Raw genomic sequence first — 21136 nt, forward strand, 5'->3', positions numbered from 1 at the left:
GCATGTTCTGCCTGAGCACGCCCAGTGTTTCAGTGTTTCAACCCTCCTGACCTGGAACAAGATGTGCAGAAGCTGCCTCACGTTTCTTCTGCAACATTTTATTTCTTTTCGTGCAAACGTGTCCTGTTGCGGTGAGACGGCCCCTGCAGGGACCCGACCCACACTTTGAGAACCGGGTCTCAACCTTGAAGGTGTTGCAGGAATAACAGGTCCAAGGTCGAAGGTGTTTTCCACAGCCCTCCGCTGCGGAGCCTTTGAGCAGCGCTGAGTGTTGCTGGGTAATGTGAGCGCGGCGTCATGTGACCTGCTGTTGTTGTGAATCCGACTGGATCACTTTGTTCCGCCTGGTGAACTTTACCCCACTTTATGGTTGTTGTTTTTTTTAACTCCAGTCATACGCAGAGGAAACTTACCAAAGAATAACCTTTGCAGGAATGCATGGCCAAAACACACATGCACACACATGCACGCACGCGCGCACACACACACACACACACAGATGGAGGGATGTGAAACTGTCGACACTCGCAGAAAGTTTCTCCACAGAGCCGAATGTGAAACGGTTTGACCTCCAGACGCAGCTTCAGCGGAGTGAAGCTGCGTCTGCTGAAGCCTCCGGGAGGGAAACATCCTGCTGTTACGTAACGGCTGTTCTTCTTGACGGACAGGCGCTCACGGTGACAGCGGGAAGGTGAGGTTATGTAAAGAGAGCGGGATGCTCAGAACTCAGACTCAGAAAACCTTTCAGGAAAACCTCTGTTTTCATCAGACGGTGTTTTATTTTGACAGGTCTGAGTAAAGAGGCCATGAGGCGGCTTCAGCTGATCCAGAACACCTCAAAGAGCCGGAACCTGGACCACAATGGGGCCGGTCCTCAGAACACCAGGGTTTTAAAGCCCTGAAGGGTCCTGGACCAGACCACAGACCACACTGATCTCCTCCCTGTTGCCTCTGCTTTTCTAAACTTTTATTTTCTTAATTTCTTTTCTTTAATGTCTCTGATTTGAATGTAATTGTGTGTTTCTTTTATCTGAAGCAGTCTGACTCGCCTCGCCTCGCCGTCTTCCTGCACTAATGACAATAACCAATAACCAGCTGGTTAGAAACATGACATTCAGCAGGAACACGTCACACTGAACCCGAACCAGTCCGGTCTCTTCACCGCCAACAGACTCTTCATCACGCTGTGAAACTGACAGAATCTTCATCACGCTGTGAAACTGACAGACTCTTCATCATCACACTGTGAAACACAGAGCATATGCATCTGGCTTTTTAGGGGAAAGAAACACTGATCCACTGCACTGGGCGCTGTGGGGGTGAGGCCCGGACCTCCTCTCCTCAGGCAGACCTCGGCTGTGATCCAGGTCAGAGGTCAGAGGTCATCGGGGGAGCTCAGCTCCTTCCTGTCCTCCTTCCTGAAGGCCTCAGAGCTCCACCACCGGCGGAGCACAGCCTCCACCCAGCAGCACACAACACAACTGGATTCACTGCCTGTGCGTCTGCAGTGGTTAGCACTGTCAGCTCCCAGAGAGGTCATGGGTTAGAACCCGGGTCAGGCCTGTCTGCTGTCCTCAGTGGTGTGTGTGTGTGTGTGTGTGTGTGTGTGTGTGTGTGTGTGTGTGTGTGTGTGTGTGTGTGTGTGTGGACAGTCTGTGCAGATGTACTGCCCCCTGCTGGAGGGGAAATGCTTCAGCAGGAAGCTGAAACTGGAGTTCCACAGTGAAGCTTCACAGAAGCCTGAGAAAAGACTCAAACTGTGACCTGGTCCTGAGTCTGAGTCATCCAGGACATCCAGCTCACGTCTGGTATTATCTGTGCTTTGTTTTATCTCGTCAAACCCAGCTGTGTTTCCTCAGTTAAAGAATTCAACACCCTTTTTAATCTTTGATTAGTAGAAGGTAAATGTTGGAGATTGACGTGTGTTTATTTTTCACATTCACATTTATATATTGTTCATATCAGGTTAATGTTCTTCTCAGTAAAAGAAATAGCAGGAGATTTGTTTTGACTGAGTATCTTATCTAAAGTGATTAGTTGTGATCTTCCCTCCTCTGATAATCTATCAGGGTTTATTTGAGACAGATAAGTTGTGGCTGTGATTAACTTTTCCTCTTCAGCTGCAGATTATCTTTCATAATCTTTCACCACATTTCCTTTCAGTTCCAAGATAATTGCAGACAGTTTTTCTCCCTGCTTCGGCTGAGCAGAGACAAACATCGGCCCGCAGCTATGTAACAGCGCCATGTGAGAACTATGTAACGACTGGAACGTCAACATTCAAGAACTTTAGGAGGCAGACTGCCACGTTACACTGCGTTATTGACACGAGCTTTCTGGTTTTGTTTCATGTTGAAGAGACGCTTTGCTTGAATTCACAGAATTTGAACAGAAAACATTAATTTGAAAGATATAATATGATCAATTTACTCCTTGTTTGAACCAAATTTTAGATCAAAATGTGTAAAAAAGAAACCTCACTTTATGAATTTAATTACATACATCAGACAATACATCTCTCGATATGTGACTGTTCAAACTAAAAAGTCATTGAAATCTATGCTTTATTTGAACTTTACATGATCTTTATGTAATTATTTATTTTACTTCAGCATATGGAGTCTTTCGCTCTGTGTCCGAAGCTCTTTTCACTGCTGTTCTTCCTGTCACCTGTTGCTCTTTTTCACCATAATGTGGTTTCTGTTTCACCTGGAACGTAGTACTGGCAGCGCTGTTTCAATAACTTGTGTTGGGGAATGTTTTTTAATTAATAAATTAATTAATTTATTTTTTTGTTGTGGGGTGTCAGCATGTGTAGAATCACACTGAATCCGCTGGAGGATCTGACTAAATTCTGTCAAGCCAGCACATCTGGTTCATTTGTGGCAGTTCAGAGCGAGGGCCCTTTGGCCAGAGTGACCCCTGGGTTTGCTCTCGGTTTGAACTGTGCCTTCTGTACTCCATACCGAGACTGTAATTCACCTGTTGTGGAAATGGACATATACCTGTAAACTGTGGGAAAATGTCTGTAGGTTTATTTTATTTTTTCTGCTAACTTTTATCTTATTCTGTAAAATGTATTGATTGTCTTTTTCAGTTCGAAAGCAAAAGAATGCTGTCATTGTTGTTATTTTTCGATTAATATTCACGAATGTAGATTTTCTACACTGAAACCGAAGGAAGTGGAGTGTATCTTTTAAAAAGATAATAGGTTAAAAATAATCAAAATCAATAAATAAACCGCGTAAAATCCGTTTGACGTCACAGCATGCGACGGAAGCGTCAGACGTCATCCGCGCGCGCCCCGTGTTTACAGCGCTGAGGCAGGCAGGCAGGCCGCGGCGGTGGCGGCGGCGGCGGGGGAGCAGGGAGGATGGACGCGGAGAAGACGGCGCTGGTGCTGAGCTTCGTGCAGACGCTGCTGGCCTGCCTGCACCTCCAGACCCAGATGCTGTGCTACGTGGAGGAGCAGCGGCGGAGGAGCGCGCGGCGCCTGGCGGTGCTCTACCAGCTCTCCCTCCCGCTGCGGCCCCGGGTCGCCTGCCAGCGCCGCCGCCGCTTCTGGATCCGGCCCGGCAGGAGCGCCCGCTGGTGGGAGAACTTCGAGAAGGAGCTGGTTCCGCCGGAGGACTGGCTGGAGAACTTCCGCATGTGCCGGGCGTCGCTGCTCGCGCTGGCGGAGCTGCTGCGTCCGCACATAGAAGGTCAGAGGTCATTCCTTCATCAGTTGAATGTTCATGAAAACAATCTGTTTTCAGATCTAGACCGCTTTAAATCAGGTCCACACCTAAAGCCACTTCTGAAATCTGAACTGAATCATCCCACTGAGGTTAAACATCACGTCAGATTTGTGAAATTTAATAATAATAAAAAAAGATCACTATTTCACTGTATCATCCATATTTAATAATAATAATACATTTTATTTGTCATGCGCTTTACATTTCAAAACAAATCTCAAAGTGCTACAGAGGGAGATTAAAAACATACATAGCAGAGTTTAAAATAGAAATTTAAAAACTATCGAGACCACTTTGGACCAGACCAGGGGTGTTCAACCTGCGGCTCTGGAGCCACATGTAGCTCTTTAGTCCTTCTGCAGCGGCTCCATGAAGCCTTCACGACATGATATGTGATTAAACAATTCACTTATTTTAAATTATTATATGATTCGTCACTCTTGGTTCAAAAGGGATTAAAAAAAAAAGGTTCAAGTAAGATTAGGAAACATAGAAGAAAAAAAACCCACAAGAAATGGGGAAAAAATGACAGAAGAACGTAAAAAACCTGGAATGCCTCCAACTTGTAACATGAGAAAATGAAATCTAGCAGTAAAAAAAACATAGAAAGCTGTTTAAAAAGAGGTAAAATAGCTAAAATTTCAAAACTGTCAACAAAAAAAGCTTGAAAAGAACAAAACTGTTAAAATCAGGAACAAAAATAAGTTCAGTGTAATAAAATGTTCACTAACTGCAGTTAAAACTTCATGAATGCATCATTAGATCTCGTTTTTGTTTGTTCGTCAAAACCAAGAATGAAACTTCCTGCGCTGCATTCGCCTCATGTTAAAGGTTCAGTGTTCTTTATGGACTTGACGGAAAGTCACTGAAATGTCTCTTTTGATCGGAAAGGTTGCAGAACCCTGGTCTAAATCGTCCTGGACAGACTGGTCTGGCTGTGGAAACACGCCGTTTTCATTTTCACGTCATGAATCAGACGCTGCGTCTTCCTGTCACTCGGTTCCTCCTGACCTGGACCGGGCGCCGTCCTCCGCCCGGGCTCTTGCTGTTCCTGCAGGTCAGAGGACGGTGATGCGCTCGCCGGTCAGCGTGGTGGTCAAGGTGGCGTGCACGCTGCACTACCTGGCGGACGAGGGCGGCCTGCGGCGGACGGCCAACGCCTTCGGCCTGTCCCGCTCGGCCGTGTCCACCATCGTCAGGCTGGTGTGCGAGGCCATCGCGGTGCACCTGGGCCCCACCTACATCCGGCTGCCCGCCACCGAGGACGAGGTGCGGCGGCTGGCGCGGGGCTTCGAGCTGGCCCACGGCCTGCCGCAGTGCCTCGGGGCCGTGGACGGGACCCACGTGGACATCAAGCAGCCGTCCGCCAGCTCCTCGGACTACCTGAACCGGAAGGGCCGCTTCACGCTGAACGTGCAGGCCACGGCGGACTTCCAGCACTGCTTCCTGGACGTGGTGGTGAAGTGGCCGGGCAGCGCGCACGACGCCCACATCTTCTCCAACTCCTCGCTCAACGGCGACCTGAGGAGCGCCAAGATCCCGCCCTGTCCCCGCAAGCTGGTGGAGGACGAGGAGGCGGTGCCGGTGTACCTGCTGGGCGACGCGGCGTACCCGCTGCTGCCCTACCTCATGAGGGAGTACCCTGGCAGCGGCCGCTGCGCCCGCGAGCAGCAGCTGGGCCGGCGCCTGCGGCGGGCGCGGACGTCCATCGAGCTGGCCTTCGGCAGGCTGAAGGCGCGCTTCCGGGCGCTGCGGCGGGTGATGGACATCAACCTGAACGACCTGCCCTTCGTCATCTACGCCTGCTTCGTGCTGCACAACTACTGCGAGGCGTCGGGCGACGCCATCGACGACGGCGCCGTGGCCGACTCCGTGCAGCACGACCGGGACAACCAGCCCGAGGCCGAGGAGGCGGCGCCGGACGGCCACACGGCGGAGGGCGAGCGGGTCAGGAGGGTCCTGGCCAAGTTCCTCCACCCGTAGAGGAGCTCCCTCCGCCCGGACTGAGAACGTCGTTTACTTTTTTCTGTCTTTTTACAATAAACGAGTTGAAAGAGACTCTCCTCCGTCCCTGACTCTGACCGATCACACACACCCCCAGAGCTCAGGACGATCACACACACCCCCAGAGCTCGGGACGATCACACACACCTCCAGAGCTCGGGACGATCACACACACCTCCAGAGCTCAGGACGATCACACACACCTCCAGAGCTCGGGACGATCACACACACCTCCAGAGCTCGGGACGATCACACACACCTCCAGAGCTCGGGACGATCACACACACCTCCAGAGCTCGGGACGATCACACACACCCCCAGAGCTCGGGACGATCACACACACCTCCAGAGCTCAAGACCGATCACACACACCTCCAGAGCTTGGGACGATCACACACACCTCCAGAGCTCGGGACGATCACACACACCTCCAGAGCTCGGGACGATCACACACACCTCCAGAGCTCGGGACGATCACACACACCTCCAGAGCTCGGGACGATCACACACACCCCCAGAGCTCGGGACGATCACACACACCTCCAGAGCTCAAGACCGATCACACACACCTCCAGAGCTTGGGACGATCACACACACCTCCAGAGCTCGGGACCGATCTGAAGGGGCTGAAGGTTCCAGGTGGAGACAGGAGCCTCCTGTCGAAGGCCTAAGGCCCAGTCCCATTTCTCTTTCTAGCCCTCCCCCTTTGAAACGGAGTGCTAAGGGGTATGGCCGAAAGTCAACCCCTCCGAATTGGAACACCCCTTCGACAATCGTGTACGTCATCAGTAGTCGCCGCTGCCGATGACGTAGGCAGATGCGACAATTGTTTGCCGAAGAAGAAGGTTTTTCTTACATTTTAAAACTTTACTCATTGAGAAAATACATTTATGAACTTCTTTCGTTGCGGACGCCACCATCTTGCCAATCTTGCAAGGCTTTCTGGGAAATCTGTCATACCCAGTGGCGGCCGGTGGCGAGGGGCGGCAGCGGGAGCGCTTGTATTGTCTGCCTACACCGCGAGTGGTGGGCGGGGTTAGTTCACTTCCGCATTGGCGGGAGCGCTCGTTTCCACACCCGCGCATTCCAAACACAACAGACGATTATTTTCAATGAACTGGTTTCATCAACACCGCCCGCCTGGAATACGCAGGTGTGGAAACGAGCGCTCCCGCCAATGCGGAAGTGAACTTGTGAGAATCTCCTGTTGGAGGGGTGAATAGTCCTCCCCTCCCCCCTGCCGTAATGACAATCGGGACACCCCTACCCCTCCATGTGAACGCGCAAAAACAGAGGGGTGGGGCCAAGGGGGGGGGCTGAGGGGGGAAATGAGATTGGGCCTAAGTGGAGGTCCAGGCGGGGGCCTCCACCCCTCAGCAGCTGATGCTCACATCCAGTCCAACATCTCCGTCCACCAGAAACCACATGCGTTGCGTTAAAGTTTTCTCACTAGAAATGGGAAAAACCTGCCAGGTTCATTTTATCCTCTCTTCTAGAAAAGTTCTGCTTCAAGTGAAAAACAACAGTTTCGGGGTCAAGAGTCTCATTTAATAACAGAAGAACCGGATCTGGGTCCAGACCAGCGGCAGACCTCTGGGAACTTTCAAACCAGGGAATGAAAGTTTCAGGGCTTCGTTCTGGTCGGTCTGCACAGCTGATCCCGATAACTGCACACATTGTGAAGTTACGGTCAATCTTGTAGACAAGCAGATTTGTGGCAGTGGTCTACACAGAGGGAGCTCCTGCCAGTTTGAGAATCACCCCAGATCAAGACCCTCCGAGGGAAACAAGTGAGACTTCCTGGAAGTCTGAGCTGCAGTCAGTCATTTAGTTAAACTGTATGATTGAATATTTCAGATTTCCACTGAACTGATCCTGATTTAACTGACAAAACATGTTTTTCCACCATTATCAACCACCAGGCTTCAATTAAAGTGTTGAACCAACTCCAGTTTCCAAAGAACTGATCAGTCTGACAGTCAAACGATTTATTACATCCAATTCTTACTGAATCCAGAACAACAGCAGTGACTTTTTCCCCAACAGCAGGAGGCTAAATCCATTTAAAACCAGAGAATAAAGACAAATCGGGAGCTTTTCAGGAACTTTTATTGATGAGAACGTTTCAGATTCTTCAGGAAGCAGCAGGAGGTCTCGTCTTCATCTCCACACCTGAAACAGAGCAGGAGGGTCAGCTTCCTCTCAGAACCTCCACAGGAGGACAGAGGCAGTCAGACCAGCCACACTGTTCACTGCTGATCGTCAGGACCAGAGACGGTCCTGAGACGTCCCCCATGTCCCCCCAGGACTGTCCCTCCAGACAGACCAGCCACACTGTTCCCTGCTGATCCCCGGAGCTCCAGGCTCCACAGGTCTGCAGGGAGGAGCTTTGATTTCTGGTCAAGTCCACAGCAAGTCAGGAACGAGGCAGCCTGAAAGCCTTGGTATATGACCAACACACACACACACACACACACACACACACACACACACACACACACAGGACCCCCCCCCCCCCCCCCCCCCAGGACACACACACTTACAGAGGAGCCTCGCTGGCCTCGGGCTTCAGCTTCACCAGGTCAACATGTTGGACATGATCTCCTCTCAGGCTGACCTCTGACCTGAAACCAAGCAGCAGCAGCGTCAGGCTCCGAGACGGTCCAGAGGTGTCCCCCCCTCCGTCCCTCCTGTCCCCCCCGTCCCCCAGACGGACTGTGGTGCAGCGTTATCCCAGCAGGCTCACGGCACAGAGCCAGTGGGTAAAGCGAGACTACAGCTGTGCTCTCTGAGACCTTTCCCACGACCAGGTCCTACTGGAGGAGGACTGTCGGGACAGACCTCGGCCTCATCGGACCCCCTCCAGTCTGGAGACACTCACCTGCACTCCTGCAGGTCCCTGAGGGCCCGCGGGGCGTCTTCCTCTTCCCCATGAGGCTCTGGGCTTCATGCAGCTTCACACACCTGCAGACAGAGACGATCAGACCCCGGTCCTGTCTGGAGGGTCCAGCTGGATCCACCAGGGGGCGTGTCTCAGCAGGTCTACCAGGACTCCAGACACAGCGGTGTGGAGACCAACGATGCCCCCTGCTGGACTGCTGTAGCACTGACTTTTGAACAGAGCGGCTGGAGGAGCAGCAGCCTGCAGATACCACACAGTGCTGACCGGACCGGACCGGACCGGACCGGACCCTGAAGGAGAGACTCACTCACCTCAGGTCAGGTAGGGTCGGGTCAGGCCAGGCTCCTCCCCTCAGCTCCTCCTGAAGACGTTCTGTCCTCCTGATCCAAACAGACCACATCATGATCAGAGCTCAGGTCTACAGTCTGGTTCAGCGACGGCGCTGCAGGCTACGTTCTCTCTGCAGGTCAGCTGAAGCGGATCCTGCTGGGCCTCAGATCTACAACAGTCCTTCACCTCCATCACAGGAAATGGTGCTGATGGAGGGGCACAGGGGGGCTGTATGATGAAACCATCTAATGGAAACCATCTAAATTCAATTCTTGAACTTGCCCCTGATGCTAAGAGAAAGACAGCTAAAATCTACAAGTTAATACAAGGTATAAACCCCGCTTCTTGGCAGAAAACTAAATTGGCTTGGGAGAACGATCTACACATCACAATCTCAGAGGAAACCTGGAAACACTCAACAGAACGCATTCATACAACATCCTTCTGTGCTAGACATGGCCTTATCCAGTTCAAAGTTTTTCATCGGGTACATCTATCAAATGAGAAATTGGCTAAAATATATCCTGGCTCAGACCCCAAGTGCCTTAGATGCCATCATAACCCTGCCGCACTGGGTCACATGTTTTGGGCGTGCAGATCAGTGGCTGATTTCTGGACAAAGATCTTTGAGGCCATATCCCATGTTTGCCAGGTGAGAGTAGACCCCAGTCCAGTAGTTGCGGTTTCTGGGGTGTTTCCAACAGGCCAACCCACCTCCCTCCAAGCAAATGTGGCGGCTTTCATAACTTTATTGGCTCGGAGGCAAATCCTGTCGCACAGGAAGTCAGTGAAACCTGCTTCATTTAATGAATGGGTCAGAGCAGTACATTCTATGATTCCATTAGAAAAGCCGAGGTACAGTAGAGCTCGAGATAAATATATCAAAACCTGGACACCCTTTATAGAATATATTGAAAGTCTAACCCTCACTTGATGTCATATTTTGTAAAAAAAAGGAAAGACTCCCCTATTGATCATTATTATTATTTTTTCTTCTTTTTCCTACCTCCTCCCTGTGCTTACTTTGAAGGGTTCTTACCTTTCCATTGTTATGTTTCTATGTGCAGAGGATGAACATGTGAAACACTAGATGGATAATGTCCCATGATGCTCCAATCTATGTATGTATGTGGGAATGTGTGTGTGTGTATATGTGTACATGTATACATGCATATAGATTTGTTTCTTTTTTCATCTTTTATTACTTATCATTGTGAAGTTACCTCTTTTACTCCCCCCTTCTTATGTTGATATCAGTATTATGATTATTACTATTTCTTTGTTTTAGTTTACTTTTTCTGTAAGGCCTTGGGGGTGGGGGGGTGGGCTTTGGGGTTGTTCTATAAATTGAAAATTAATAAAGTTGAAAAAAAAAAAAAAAAACATCCAGTCCTCAACAATAAACAATTTCAGAACACCAAGGTTAAAAAACCCACACTAATAGGTTGAATGATGATAAACCTCACTGCAGACTCTGCTGCCTTTAACCAGCTGATTCCATTTCTTGAAGGCAGTTTACAGCCGAGCTGGGACTGCACGGTGGAAGGGTTCCTTTAATCTCGAACTGCTTCATCAAACTGTTTTAAACATGAACATATGAGACGCAGTAAACTGTAAAACTCTCCCAGACACGACTCCCTCTTCCCAAACTGTCACAGAACTCCAGCTTCCTGAACGCTTCTCATTTCTGACTGAACTGCAGAGGAGCCGGCTGCTCGCCGAGGAACGCCTGAGTCCCCATCCCAGAGGAACAGAGTTTCAATCTGGAACATGAACGCATCACCAGCAGAGTGGGGCGGCCAGCGGCCCCGGTCTGACCCCCCTACCCGCAAACCAACACCGAACCCTGCCCAGCGGGGTCGAGTCTGGACCGGTCCTTCAGAACCAGCGACGCTAGCAGCAGTGAGAAGTAACGGTGAGGAGAACCAGGTTCCAGAACAAGCGCTGCTACTGGAACCAAGACCACAGAACAAACATGGAGGACCTGCACAGCCTGGGTCGGACGCCGCCAGGTCCTGAGATGTCCCCCATGTCCCCCCAGGACTGTCCCCCCAGACAGACCAGCCACACTGTTCCCTGCTGATCCCCGGAGCTCCAGGCTCCACAGGTCTGCAGGGAGGAGCTTTGATTTCTGGTCAAGTCCACAGCAAGTCAGGAACGAGGCAGCCTGAAAGCCTTGGTATATGACCAACACACACACACACACACACACACACACACACACACACACACACAGGACCCCCCCCCCCCCCCCCCCAGGACACACACTGACTTACAGAGGAGCCTCGCTGGCCTCGGGCTTCAGCTTCACCAGGTCAACATGTTGGACATGATCTCCTCTCAGGCTGACCTCTGACCTGAAACCAAGCAGCAGCAGCGTCAGGTCCTGAGGCGGTCCAGAGGCGCCCCCCCCCGTCCCTCCTGTCCCCCCCGTCCCCCAGACGGACTGTGGTGCAGCGTTATCCCAGCAGGCTCACGGCACAGAGCCAGTGGGTAAAGCGAGACTACAGCTGTGCTCTCTGAGACCTTTCCCACGACCAGGTCCTACTGGAGGAGGACTGTCGGGACAGACCTCGGCCTCATCGGACCCCCTCCAGTCTGGAGACACTCACCTGCACTCCTGCAGGTCCCTGAGGGCCCGCGGGGCGTCTTCCTCTTCCCCATGAGGCTCTGGGCTTCATGCAGCTTCACACACCTGCAGACAGAGACGATCAGACCCAGGTCCTGTCTGGAGGGTCCAGCTGGATCCACCAGGGGGCGTGTCTCAGCAGGTCTACCAGGACTCCAGACACAGCGGTGTGGAGACCAACGATGCCTCCTGCTGGACTGCTGTAGCACTGACTTTTGAACAGAGCGGCTGGAGGAGCAGCAGCCTGCAGATACCACACAGTGCTGACCGGACCGGGTCTTTGTCAAGTCTTACCTTCATGACTCGGCCGCTGCAGAGGATCCAGAGGGACCTGAGGAGAATCAGAGCGTCAGGCCGTGGCGCCGCTCTGAGCGGGAGGCGAGCGGCCTGCAGCTCATTCAGACGGGCTGCTGTCACTCACACCTCAGAGCAGTTGAACATATTGAGCCGATCATCATCATGACAGAGGTCACAGACCAGAGCGACGGTAAACCGTCACGGGACTCACCACGTCGCCAAGGATCCCGGGTCCACCTGCAACAGAAACAAGAGCTCTAACTCACCGGTTCCACCCGGTTCCCTTCATGAGATGACAGTTCCCATCAGTAACACTGCTGCAGGCGCTTCACAGCAGTGAGTTGCAAGAGAACAGTTACTGTGTGCACGGTGTGAGATCTGTGGTCCACGAGACAGGACCAGAGCCAGCACCGTGCAAAACCAGAGAGGTCTGAAAAACAAACCTCATTCTCCAGGAGGAGTCCTGAGCAGCTGGTCCATGTCACACAGGCAGGTCCAGCCCTGCAAAGCAACACATAAGGTTTTATCATATCAGTCAGTGCAGGATTAACTAAATCAACCCAGAAGGCGGTGCAGCCATGTGAGATCTGATCCAGGAATCAGACCAGGACCTAGTGCGGCCTGGTTAGATCTGTTCCAGGTCTCATTGTCACCATGCAGCCACCATCAGGACTGAGGTGAAAGCAAAACCTGGCCTCGTGTCGCCACCGCAGCTCGGAACTCAGCCCACCACACCGGGGGGAGCTCCTCCAGGCTGCACCGTGGCGCCGTCCTCTCAGGGAGGGCAGCTTTATTATAATTAATAACTTCCTCCCTTCAAGACAAATGAATGACCCGGAGAAGACCCATCCAATATGGCCGCCACGCTTGCCTGGCAGCGACGGTCATTTATTTTTTTTAAAACCGTAGTTTTTAATATAGTGAACCACGAGGGTGGTGCTGATTAACTGTTAACGTCAGTGTGTGGTACTCGTACTTCCAGTCTCTGAGGACGGTGAGCTAACGACCCATTTCACACTCAGCTCTCATGTTAGCATCAAGCTAACGCGCGGCTCACTGCATGAGGCCACGCGGGCCTCACAGAGCTGCACATAATGAGGGCCCGGACGCTAAATGGAGAGAGGAGCAGAAGCTGATGTCAGCTGGCTGACGAACACACACTCACCCTGCCTGAAGCGAGTCTCCACATCGTCACACCCGCACTGAGCAGCGCACATCACCGCTGCGGCAACAGGAAGAGGAGCGACTCCGGGCGGGAACGGAATTTATACCAAGCTGCACGACAGCGCCGCTCGCTTTACGGCATGACGCGCTGCATTCAGGGACACTCGGAAATCAAGAAACTTAGCAGTGACGAGTCACCCGTGGAACCTGAAAACCTCTCAGCCGCCACTGAGTCCTACTTTTAAAGACTGATAAGAGGAAAAGGAAAAAATACATTTGTTCTGGAATTTACGAAGAAAGTAAAACAACATTAAAGTGTATTCAAATGGATTCAAAGGATTAAAGGAATAAAAATGGCTCAGGGCAGCGTTACTGAAAGAAGACTCCTACAGTTTATTAAAACTTATGAAAGACGTGAGGATACATCTCTTAAAGGAATAGTATTTATCTCTGGACTGCTCAGCTTTCCTGGTGGACTTCAAGTGGCTCATTTATCAACATTTATGATATTTTAACAGTCAACATGTCAACTCAGTTCATGTGGAAAGACAGCAGCGGGGTACCATCACATTCACTTTATTTAAAACATATCTCACTTGCTCTGGGGAATACAAACATCTTGAAGGAAAGGAGAAAAGTACAAATGGATACTTGGCTTCATAACTCGGCTTACATTCGTCTCAACACAAGCTTTAAAATGTTTCCCCGACGGCAGAACTCCACACGTCCAACACACAAACGCTAAAATCAAACAAAAAAATAAGATACCGAGAAAGTGGCTGCAACACAAAGTTTCCACTGGATCGAGAGGATCTCTGAGCAGAGATGGAAACCAACGGCGAAAAACGAGGAGAGGAGGCGCGGGGCCAGCAGGTCCTCCAGGAGCAGGGCTCAGCAGAACGTTGGGCTCCCGGCTCCTCCTGCAGCTCACAGTCTCACCAGTCACTCTGCTGCCCCTGGTGTGAGCGCAGCGCGGCGCGGCGCGGCGCCTCCTCCCAGCGACCCGGGTCCCGGACCGGGACCGGGACCGGGACCGGGTCTCCTCACTCCATGCAGTCGGGGTCTGCCTGGGCCATGTAGGCGTCCAGCTCCGCGTCCAGGTGACCTTTGGTCTTGGACATGTAGGCGTCCAGCTGGTTGTCCAGCTGCTCCCGGGTGACGGCCGGCCGGCTCACGCCTCGGCCCCGCCCACGGCCACGCCCACCACGGCCGGCGAAGCCGCCGCGTCCACGCAGACCGCCGCGCCCTGCAGCCACGACACGGAGCGACAGTCAGAACAAAACCACTTCCTGTTTACTGGTCAGCGTTGTCAGTCTACTACACCATGATGAGGAGTGAAACAAGAGTGAAGGAAGGGTGAGTGAAGAGTGACAGTGTGACAGAAGATAGAAGAGAGATGGAGGGGTGAGAGAAGAGTGGGAGTGAAGGAGGGGTGACAGTGAAGGAGGACTGAGAGGAGAGTGACAGAGGGTGAAGGAAGAGTGAAAGGAGTGAGAACAGTGACAGTGTGATAAAAGAGTGACAGAGGGGAAGAGTGAGAATGAAGGAGGGGGTGAGATGAGAGTGACTGAGGGTGAGACAAGAGTGATAGAGGGGTGAGAGAACAGTGTGAGAGTGGCAGAGGGGTGAAGGAGGAGTGGGAGAAGAGTGAGATTGGAGAGAATACATGAAGGGTGAGAGAAGAGTGAATGGGGAGTGAGAGAGACCGAGGGGTGAGAGAGGAGTGACGGAGCAGTGAGATAAGAGTGACCGAGGGTGAAACAAGAGTGGCGAGAGAGTGGAGGGGTGAGAGTCAAAGAGGAGTGAGAGAAGAGAGCAACAGATGGGTGAGAGAAAAGAGAGTGAACGAGGAACGAGGGAAGAGTGAGAGTGAAGGGGGAGTGACAGGAGGGTGATGGAGGGGGGACAGAGGTGAGGAGTGAGAGCTGAGGCTGAGCGTCCTGTCAGTGTGTGTGGCGTGAGGCAGCAGTGTGTCATCCAGAGGCAGACAGTGGTTCGGGGTCACTGACCTCTGATGATTCCTCCTCGGGCTGCTCCTCTGGACACGCCCCCTCCCCGTCCGCCCAGTCCTCCGCGGTGGCGGCCTCCTCGACGCATCTGCATGCGGCCGACGGCGCCGCGGCCCCGCATGGCGGCGCCCGTCAGCACCCGCTTCCCTGTGGGGGCGGCAGAGCGGCTCAGCGTTTTGGGTCAAAGGTCGTCGCCCCCGCTCCGGACGGAGACCCACCTCTCAGAGTCAGCGCTCCCCGCATCACGCCTCCTCGGGCTCGGCCTCCTCGCAGACCCCCCCGGATCAGGCCCCGCATCACGCCCCCCCGGCCCCCGACCGGCCCCCCTCGCAGCAGGGCCCCCACCGGCCGGCCCAGCCGGGCCTGGATGTTGCTCTTCCCCAGCCGCTGCTTCAGGCTCTGACGGGAACAGACCAGACCATGAAGGATCCTCACTCCGTCCCTGTAAGCTTCACTTCCAACTCCGGGGAGGGAAAAGTCGTCCAGCGAACCTCGACCCCCGAACCCCCCCCGCTCACCTGCTTGTGGTTGAGAGCAGCCTGCACCGACGGCCGGTTCTCCATCTGCTGGGCGAGCCGGCGGTTGCGGGCGCTAGCCAAATGCTGCTGCTGCATGGTGGCCCGAATGCTTACCGCAGAGGGCTGCTTGTTCTTCAGCATGTTAGTAAAGCTTTGGGAGTGGGAGGGAAACAGAGGGAGGGCGTGAAAAGAAGGGGACAGCAGATGAACAGAGGAGGACGGGGGGAGGAAGCAGGGTTCCACATCAACTCATTTCTCAAAGCGCGGCGTGGCTCGGCTCTCGGCGCTCCACCCGCTGCCGGCGCCGCCGTGGCTCTCAACCATCACAACAAATACTCACAGTCCAAAACAGCATGTATGTCAGAGAGAGAGAGGAAGAGGGAGAGAGAGAGAGGGAGAGAGAGAGAGTGGGAGAGAGAGAGAAGAGCTCCGACGCGCCACTTACAGGCCTCCTGCTCGGGGATGGTGGCAGAGCAGCGGAGGCCCTGGACATCCACCCAGCCTCTTACAGCATGGACCGTGACCTGGAGGACGCCTCTGAGGGCGTGGAGCCAGCGGGGGGGGTGAAAGGTCACGTCCAAGCTCGGACTGGGCTTCAGCAGACAGGACAGGGAGAGAGAGCGAGAGCAGAGGGAGAGCAGCGCCGCTTCCTCTGACGGAGAGGGGAGAGCCGGGAGCGTCTGGAGAGCCGGGACGCCCCAGCCCGCTTCACGTGGAGCCTCCCCGTGTCCTCAGCGCAGGCGGCCGGAGGTCCCAGCCCCGGTCTGGACCCCGGTCTGGACCCCGGGCTGTGTGTGCACCGCTGACACACCCCGCCGCACACACGGCGCCATCAGCTGGCTGAGTGAGCGGTGCACACACACGGAGCGGTGGGAACAGGCTCCGGTTCCAGAGCGCCGGAACCCTCATCTGGACTAACTGCTGAGGAGGTGCGTGCTGGAGCCTCACCGCTCGTTCAGGGACACTTTGGTGGTGCTCTTCAGGACCACTTTTTGGGAGGAGGCTGTGCTCATTTTGACACTCCTGGAGAGAGAAGAGACAAGAACACGTTACACCGGGAAGATGCTCCAAACCAACAGGCGGCACGGGGCAGCAGCGGTGAACCTCAGGGAACGGTTATGGGTTCAACTCCAGGCTAGTTTATTTAATTAAAAATGATTTCAAATCAACAGAGACTCCCTGAACGGGACCTGAGCTCGAACCCTCCCCGTGGAAATCTCACCACTCAGTTTAACCACTGACCTAACGCTGATGAACACCTGCTGTGAACACATTATAAGGACTTTTGAGGGTGTTGGAGTGCAGTTTTATACTCACTGTGGAGGTTGCGTCAGTCAATGAAAGCCTGAGAGCAGCTGTGCTAGCAGCTAGCTAGGTTAGCAGCTAACTCCGTTAGCAGCTAGCTAGTCTCCGTGCGTTCCTCCGTTTGACAACAGTCGCTCATACGAGTGAGCGCGTTTCGTCGGCGCTAAGAGAAAACGGCCGCTTGAGAGCAGACTGAGAGGATAATCCTGCGAGGAGATGTTAGCGGAACAAAGAGGAATTACAGAGGAGCTCAGAGCGGCAATAAAATGGAGCTGACGCCGCCTCAGAAAATGGAGAGCTTCCGGTGGCGTCACCCCGCGTCTCTTCCGGTCTGCTTCCTGCCCGGACCAAGATGGCGTCCTCGGCACTGGTGGAGACGTCTGGCAGAGACGTGACGGCGGAGGGTCTGCTGGACCTGCTGAGACCTGCCATCCAGCAGCTGGACGTGCACGTGCACTCCGTCAGGTGAGGCAGGCGGAGCAGGTGGGGCGGGAGGGCCCTCACAGCCCCCCGAGCCCCCCGAGGCTGGGCCAACCGACTGGTCACATGACTGGTTCCATCAACATCAGGGTATGTTGTCATCCCTCTGCGATCGAACTGGAGAAACTGATTTATTTTCCGCTCCGCAGAGAGAGCCAGGTGGAGTTAAGAGAACACATCGACAGCCTGGCCACGGGTAACTTCTCTTTCTCTTCTCTTTACGTGCTTTGATCGGTTATTTGAGGCTCCCAGAGGGGGCTCGCGACCTCTAGCGGGCCGCGCGGGAACTACAGTGTAGTTTATTAAACCATGTCGACCTGTTTTTGGAAATTTTCCGTGTTTTTACATCAAAAACAGGCTTTAGCGGGGCATGAAGAAGCCTTAGTGGTTAATAAACTGATTTTGCTAAAATAGAGTTATTAAAAGGCACTAAAATATAAGAAACATTACATTTGATTCATAAATTATTGCAATAACTGAGAGTTTTCATTGAAAAATCACATCTTTTACAGAAAAAGAAGACTCGTGTGATGCTTCTAAGTTCACGGTCGTGGCAGTAGAATGTTTTACAGGATAGCATTAAAAAGTAGTAGATTGGACTGACGGATTTCTGCAGAGGAAGAAGAAGCAGAAGAAAGTAACTTCAAGTAGTTACAATGTATTCAATTCGATTTAATTCGGGTGTCCTCAAGTTTATTTCAAAAGTTTCTTCCTCTGTTATGATAGAAAATGTATTTATAAAATGATCTGACTCCTTTCAAAGAGCTGCTTTCAGATAAGGCTGTGTGGTGCAGTGGTTAGTGCTGTGGTCGGCGCTGTGGTGCAGTGGTTAGTTCACACCGTACTGCAAGAGAACCTCTTTCTCCTCCTCTGTCAGAACCGAGACCCCCGAGACCAGAACCAGTGCCAGGACCAGGACTAGCCCCGCTGGTCAGTCATCTCAGTGACCTTCGTCCCCGTTGTGTCTTGCAGAGCTGTGCAGGATAAACGAGCACCAGAAGGTGGCGCTGGACCTGGACCCCTACGTCAAGAAGCTGCTCAACACCAGGCGGAGAGTCGTTCTCGTCAACAACATCCTGCAGAACGCTCAGGTGGGTTCTGGTTCCGCTGGGCTCTGGGTTCAGGTCTCAGTGCCAAGCTGAGTTGTTCTCGGATGATGCCAGACCGTAATCTCCTGGATGACCAGGTTTTTCCTGGTTCTAATAGAAGTTTGGATCTGGGAGTGTTTAGTGGCCCTCAGGTGGAAATCTCTCTGGTCCTCGGTGTAAACGGCGTTCTTTCCCCTGCAGGAGCGTCTGAGGAGGCTCAACCACAACGTGGCCAAAGAGACGGCTCGGCGGAAGACCATGCTGGAGGCCTCGGGGGTGTTCGCCTCCCGGTCCCCCAGTAAACCCTGACCCTGGTCCTGCTCCTCCTCTCTGTGTTCTGTTGAGTCAGATTGTGGTTTCTGTCTTGTTGTCGGAGGCGATCTGCAGCGGTCAGATTGTTTTGAAGGTATTTATTTCATATTAATTCAGGCTGAGTTCGGAACGCAGTGAAGTGCTCGGTGTAACTAACCAGTCCATGTTCACCACCCAGAGCTCCACCCCGAAAATCACTTCACCACAGCCGAGAAATGTTTGTATGGAGGCTTTTTCTCTTGCTTTATTTACTGAAACTGTAGCATTTTGAAGCACTTCTGGAAATAAAGAGTTTGTGACTGTATGCTGCTGGTTTGTCTCCATATATTCAACCTCCAGGAGGACAGAAAACCGGCTGAACTGCTCTATTCTCTCTTTGTTTGAAACCTCTCACGGTCTGTTCACTCTGTGCCTGGTTTAAACAGACAAAGGTTTGTATGAAGTTGAATACTGTTAGAACACTGCTGGATGTTCACCTGATGGAAACCTGGACGCGGAGTGGAACCATGTGATCACTGTACCTCAGGAAGTCGTTGATAACCTGCATGTATCAATGCATCCTGATAAACCGTGAGTGACCAGCAGGGGTCACTGTGTGACAGCAGAAAGCCCGCCATCACTGAGCAGCAGGACGTCTGGAAGAGACAGAAACATGTCAATAGTTCAGAAGAACTGGACCACAGCGGGAGAAAGCTGGGACAGACTGGGGACAAACAGAGAAGCTGACAGCCTTAAAAGTGTCAGACGGGACTTCTGGGTCTGGAACGGACTGGAGGTCTGGTCCTGGTCTGGAGGGACGCAGGTTCAGACTGGTCTGGTACGGACAGAGGACTCACTGTACAGCTGGTCTGAGACTATTGGACAGAAGGAAAGATGGACGTCACATTAGATTTAGAGGACCAGTCCCTCCCGGATGTGTCCCTGTACCGTGCCGGTCCTGGGCTGTCCTCTCTGATGTGTCCCTGTACCGTGCCGGTCCTGGGCTGTCCTCTCTGATGTGTCCCTGTACCGTGCCGGTCCTGGGCTGTCCTCTCTGATGTGTCCCTGTACCGTGCTGGTCCTGGGCTGTCCTCTCTGATGTGTCCCTGTACCGTGCTGGTCCCTGTCTCGGTAACTTCCCATTTCATCTACTGTTTTTTTTTTTCCACGTTTCTCTAGGTTTCCACAGGTTTTGCTGTAATACTGTATTTTAACCTCTTCCTACAGTTTTAATACTAAACTTCAACACAAAACACATTTTTTTAAACATTTCACTTTATTTATCACAGTTTACATTGACAATAACAAACACATAATGAAACATTTACAAGCTATTTCACAAGCCTGACCAGTGGCAGGCAGAGTCCATGAAGCAGTAGACAGTTTGCCGGCTACAAACTTTTCTTGAAGACGCTTGATCCGGCTGCCATGCTTCTGCCACTTGTTCCTCTTCTCAGCTGGGAGTCCACCACTGTCTTCCTTCTGCAGCAGAGCGATGAGTTGGTCCAGGGTGGGATGGTCACGGCCGGCAGGACGATGAAGGCGGTAGTGCCAACCCTCCAGTGGGTTGTCGGTGTGATCTTAGTGGTTCCACACCCTCACAGGGAAGTCCTTCGTGCGAGTTGATTAGAAGTTCTGGCAGAACGCTTCTGGACTCGTAGCTGGGTAGTGTAGGCGTAGCAGCTGCAAGTCCAGGTGCTTCCTGCTGCAGAGACAGCCGGGGTCGGGCATCTGAGGAGGGTTGGGATGGACTGAGTCTTCTCCTGGGCGTCCTGCCCAAGAGCGACTCCTGCATAGGCGAGACAGCCTACTCACTTTTTTGACACTGATCTGATTATTTAGCACTCTGTGTCAGGAGTGACTGAAAAGTTTCACACCTGAAGCCAAAATATGAAATTAAAGGGATACTTCAACATTTTGGCAAATTGGCCCATTTAGCGCAATTCCTTAGTCATTTGAACAGCAGACTGACTGTTTCTGTGAGGGCGAGCTGTTGTTTATTCAGAGGCGAGTCGGGGAAGGTTTTTGGGACGGACACAATGGAAGTGGACGGTATTTTTGTTCCCCCTCGTCAAACTCTTCAAATACACAATCCAACAACCCCAAAACACTTTGGTGGACACGTTATAATCCGCACATTCACTACGCTGTGGAACACCAACAAATAATATTGTAGCGTTACGAGACTGAAGCAAATACTGGGAACTACTTTTTCTTTTGAGATCACTACGCCCAGACGCCATGTTTAGTAAGTAGTTCCGTCTTAGCAATCTTCACATAAACAACTCAATCTCGTAATTTTGCATTAATATTTCACAGCGTAGTGAATGTGTGGATTATAACGTGTCCACCAAAGTGTTTTGGGGTTGTTGGATTGTG

The 21136-nt window shown here is 52.4% G+C and overlaps 3 protein-coding genes, 2 long non-coding RNA genes and 2 other non-coding genes across 8 annotated transcripts; 3 read left to right on the forward strand and 4 right to left on the reverse strand.

The window, feature by feature from the left end:
* Positions 1-449: 449 nt before the first annotated feature.
* Positions 450-2788, forward strand: LOC115409063 (uncharacterized). Its single transcript, XR_003933887.1, has 2 exons — positions 450-691; positions 790-2788. It is a non-coding gene; the product is annotated as an uncharacterized LOC115409063 (long non-coding RNA).
* A 510-nt stretch (positions 2789-3298) lies between these two features.
* On the forward strand, positions 3299-5812 carry LOC115409041 (protein ALP1-like). The gene is made up of 2 exons (XM_030120007.1): positions 3299-3704; positions 4798-5812. The coding sequence occupies exons 1-2, from the start codon at positions 3374-3376 to the stop codon at positions 5721-5723; spliced, it is 1257 nt and encodes a 418-aa protein (XP_029975867.1). The 5' UTR covers positions 3299-3373; the 3' UTR covers positions 5724-5812.
* Positions 5813-7723: 1911 nt separating this feature from the next.
* On the reverse strand, positions 7724-13156 carry LOC115409061 (uncharacterized). Of its 2 annotated transcripts, XR_003933883.1 has the most exons (10): positions 13068-13156; positions 12346-12403; positions 12114-12139; positions 11900-11936; positions 11589-11671; positions 11253-11333; positions 8958-9026; positions 8626-8708; positions 8288-8368; positions 7725-7916 (listed from the first exon to the last, which is right to left on the reverse strand). It is a non-coding gene; the product is annotated as an uncharacterized LOC115409061 (long non-coding RNA). The 2 variants fall into 2 exon arrangements; XR_003933884.1 differs by lacking the exon at positions 11253-11333 and having other exon boundaries at positions 7724-7916.
* LOC115381021 (small nucleolar RNA SNORA8) lies at positions 8771-8907 on the reverse strand. The gene has a single exon (XR_003930392.1). It is a non-coding gene; the product is annotated as a small nucleolar RNA SNORA8 (small nucleolar RNA).
* Positions 11734-11870, reverse strand: LOC115381020 (small nucleolar RNA SNORA8). Its single transcript, XR_003930391.1, has one exon. It is a non-coding gene; the product is annotated as a small nucleolar RNA SNORA8 (small nucleolar RNA).
* A 313-nt stretch (positions 13157-13469) lies between the features above and the next one.
* On the reverse strand, positions 13470-17177 carry chtopa (chromatin target of PRMT1a). The gene is made up of 6 exons (XM_030120020.1): positions 16911-17177; positions 16542-16616; positions 15594-15744; positions 15294-15474; positions 15076-15222; positions 13470-14312 (listed from the first exon to the last, which is right to left on the reverse strand). The coding sequence occupies exons 2-6, from the start codon at positions 16604-16606 to the stop codon at positions 14110-14112; spliced, it is 747 nt and encodes a 248-aa protein (XP_029975880.1). The 5' UTR covers positions 16607-16616; positions 16911-17177; the 3' UTR covers positions 13470-14109.
* Position 17178: 1 nt separating this feature from the next.
* On the forward strand, positions 17179-19082 carry snapin (SNAP associated protein). The gene is made up of 4 exons (XM_030120029.1): positions 17179-17363; positions 17528-17574; positions 18351-18469; positions 18668-19082. Exons 1-4 carry the CDS (start codon positions 17251-17253, stop codon positions 18773-18775), a joined length of 387 nt encoding a protein of 128 aa, XP_029975889.1. The 5' UTR covers positions 17179-17250; the 3' UTR covers positions 18776-19082.
* The last annotated feature ends 2054 nt before the right edge of the window (positions 19083-21136 follow it).

The sequence above is a fragment of the Salarias fasciatus genome, chromosome 22, assembly GCF_902148845.1.
Source record: "Salarias fasciatus chromosome 22, fSalaFa1.1, whole genome shotgun sequence".
Lineage (NCBI taxonomy): Eukaryota > Metazoa > Chordata > Actinopteri > Blenniiformes > Blenniidae > Salarias > Salarias fasciatus.

Coding starts and splice junctions, on each gene's coding strand:
- LOC115409041 (XM_030120007.1), top strand. CDS start 3,374: ATGGACGCGGAGAAGACGGCGCTGGTGCTGAGCTTCGTGCAGACGCTG. Junction 3,705..4,797: donor GCTGCGTCCGCACATAGAAG/GTCAGAGGTCAT, acceptor CTGTTCCTGCAG/GTCAGAGGACGGTGATGCGC.
- chtopa (XM_030120020.1), bottom strand. CDS start 16,606: ATGAGCACAGCCTCCTCCCAAAAAGTGGTCCTGAAGAGCACCACCAAA. Junction 15,475..15,593: donor CTGCTCTCAACCACAAGCAG/GTGAGCGGGGGG, acceptor TGTTCCCGTCAG/AGCCTGAAGCAGCGGCTGGG. Junction 14,313..15,075: donor CCGAGGAGGAATCATCAGAG/GTCAGTGACCCC, acceptor TCGTGGCTGCAG/GGCGCGGCGGTCTGCGTGGA.
- snapin (XM_030120029.1), top strand. CDS start 17,251: ATGGCGTCCTCGGCACTGGTGGAGACGTCTGGCAGAGACGTGACGGCG. Junction 17,364..17,527: donor GTGCACGTGCACTCCGTCAG/GTGAGGCAGGCG, acceptor TCCGCTCCGCAG/AGAGAGCCAGGTGGAGTTAA. Junction 17,575..18,350: donor CATCGACAGCCTGGCCACGG/GTAACTTCTCTT, acceptor TGTGTCTTGCAG/AGCTGTGCAGGATAAACGAG.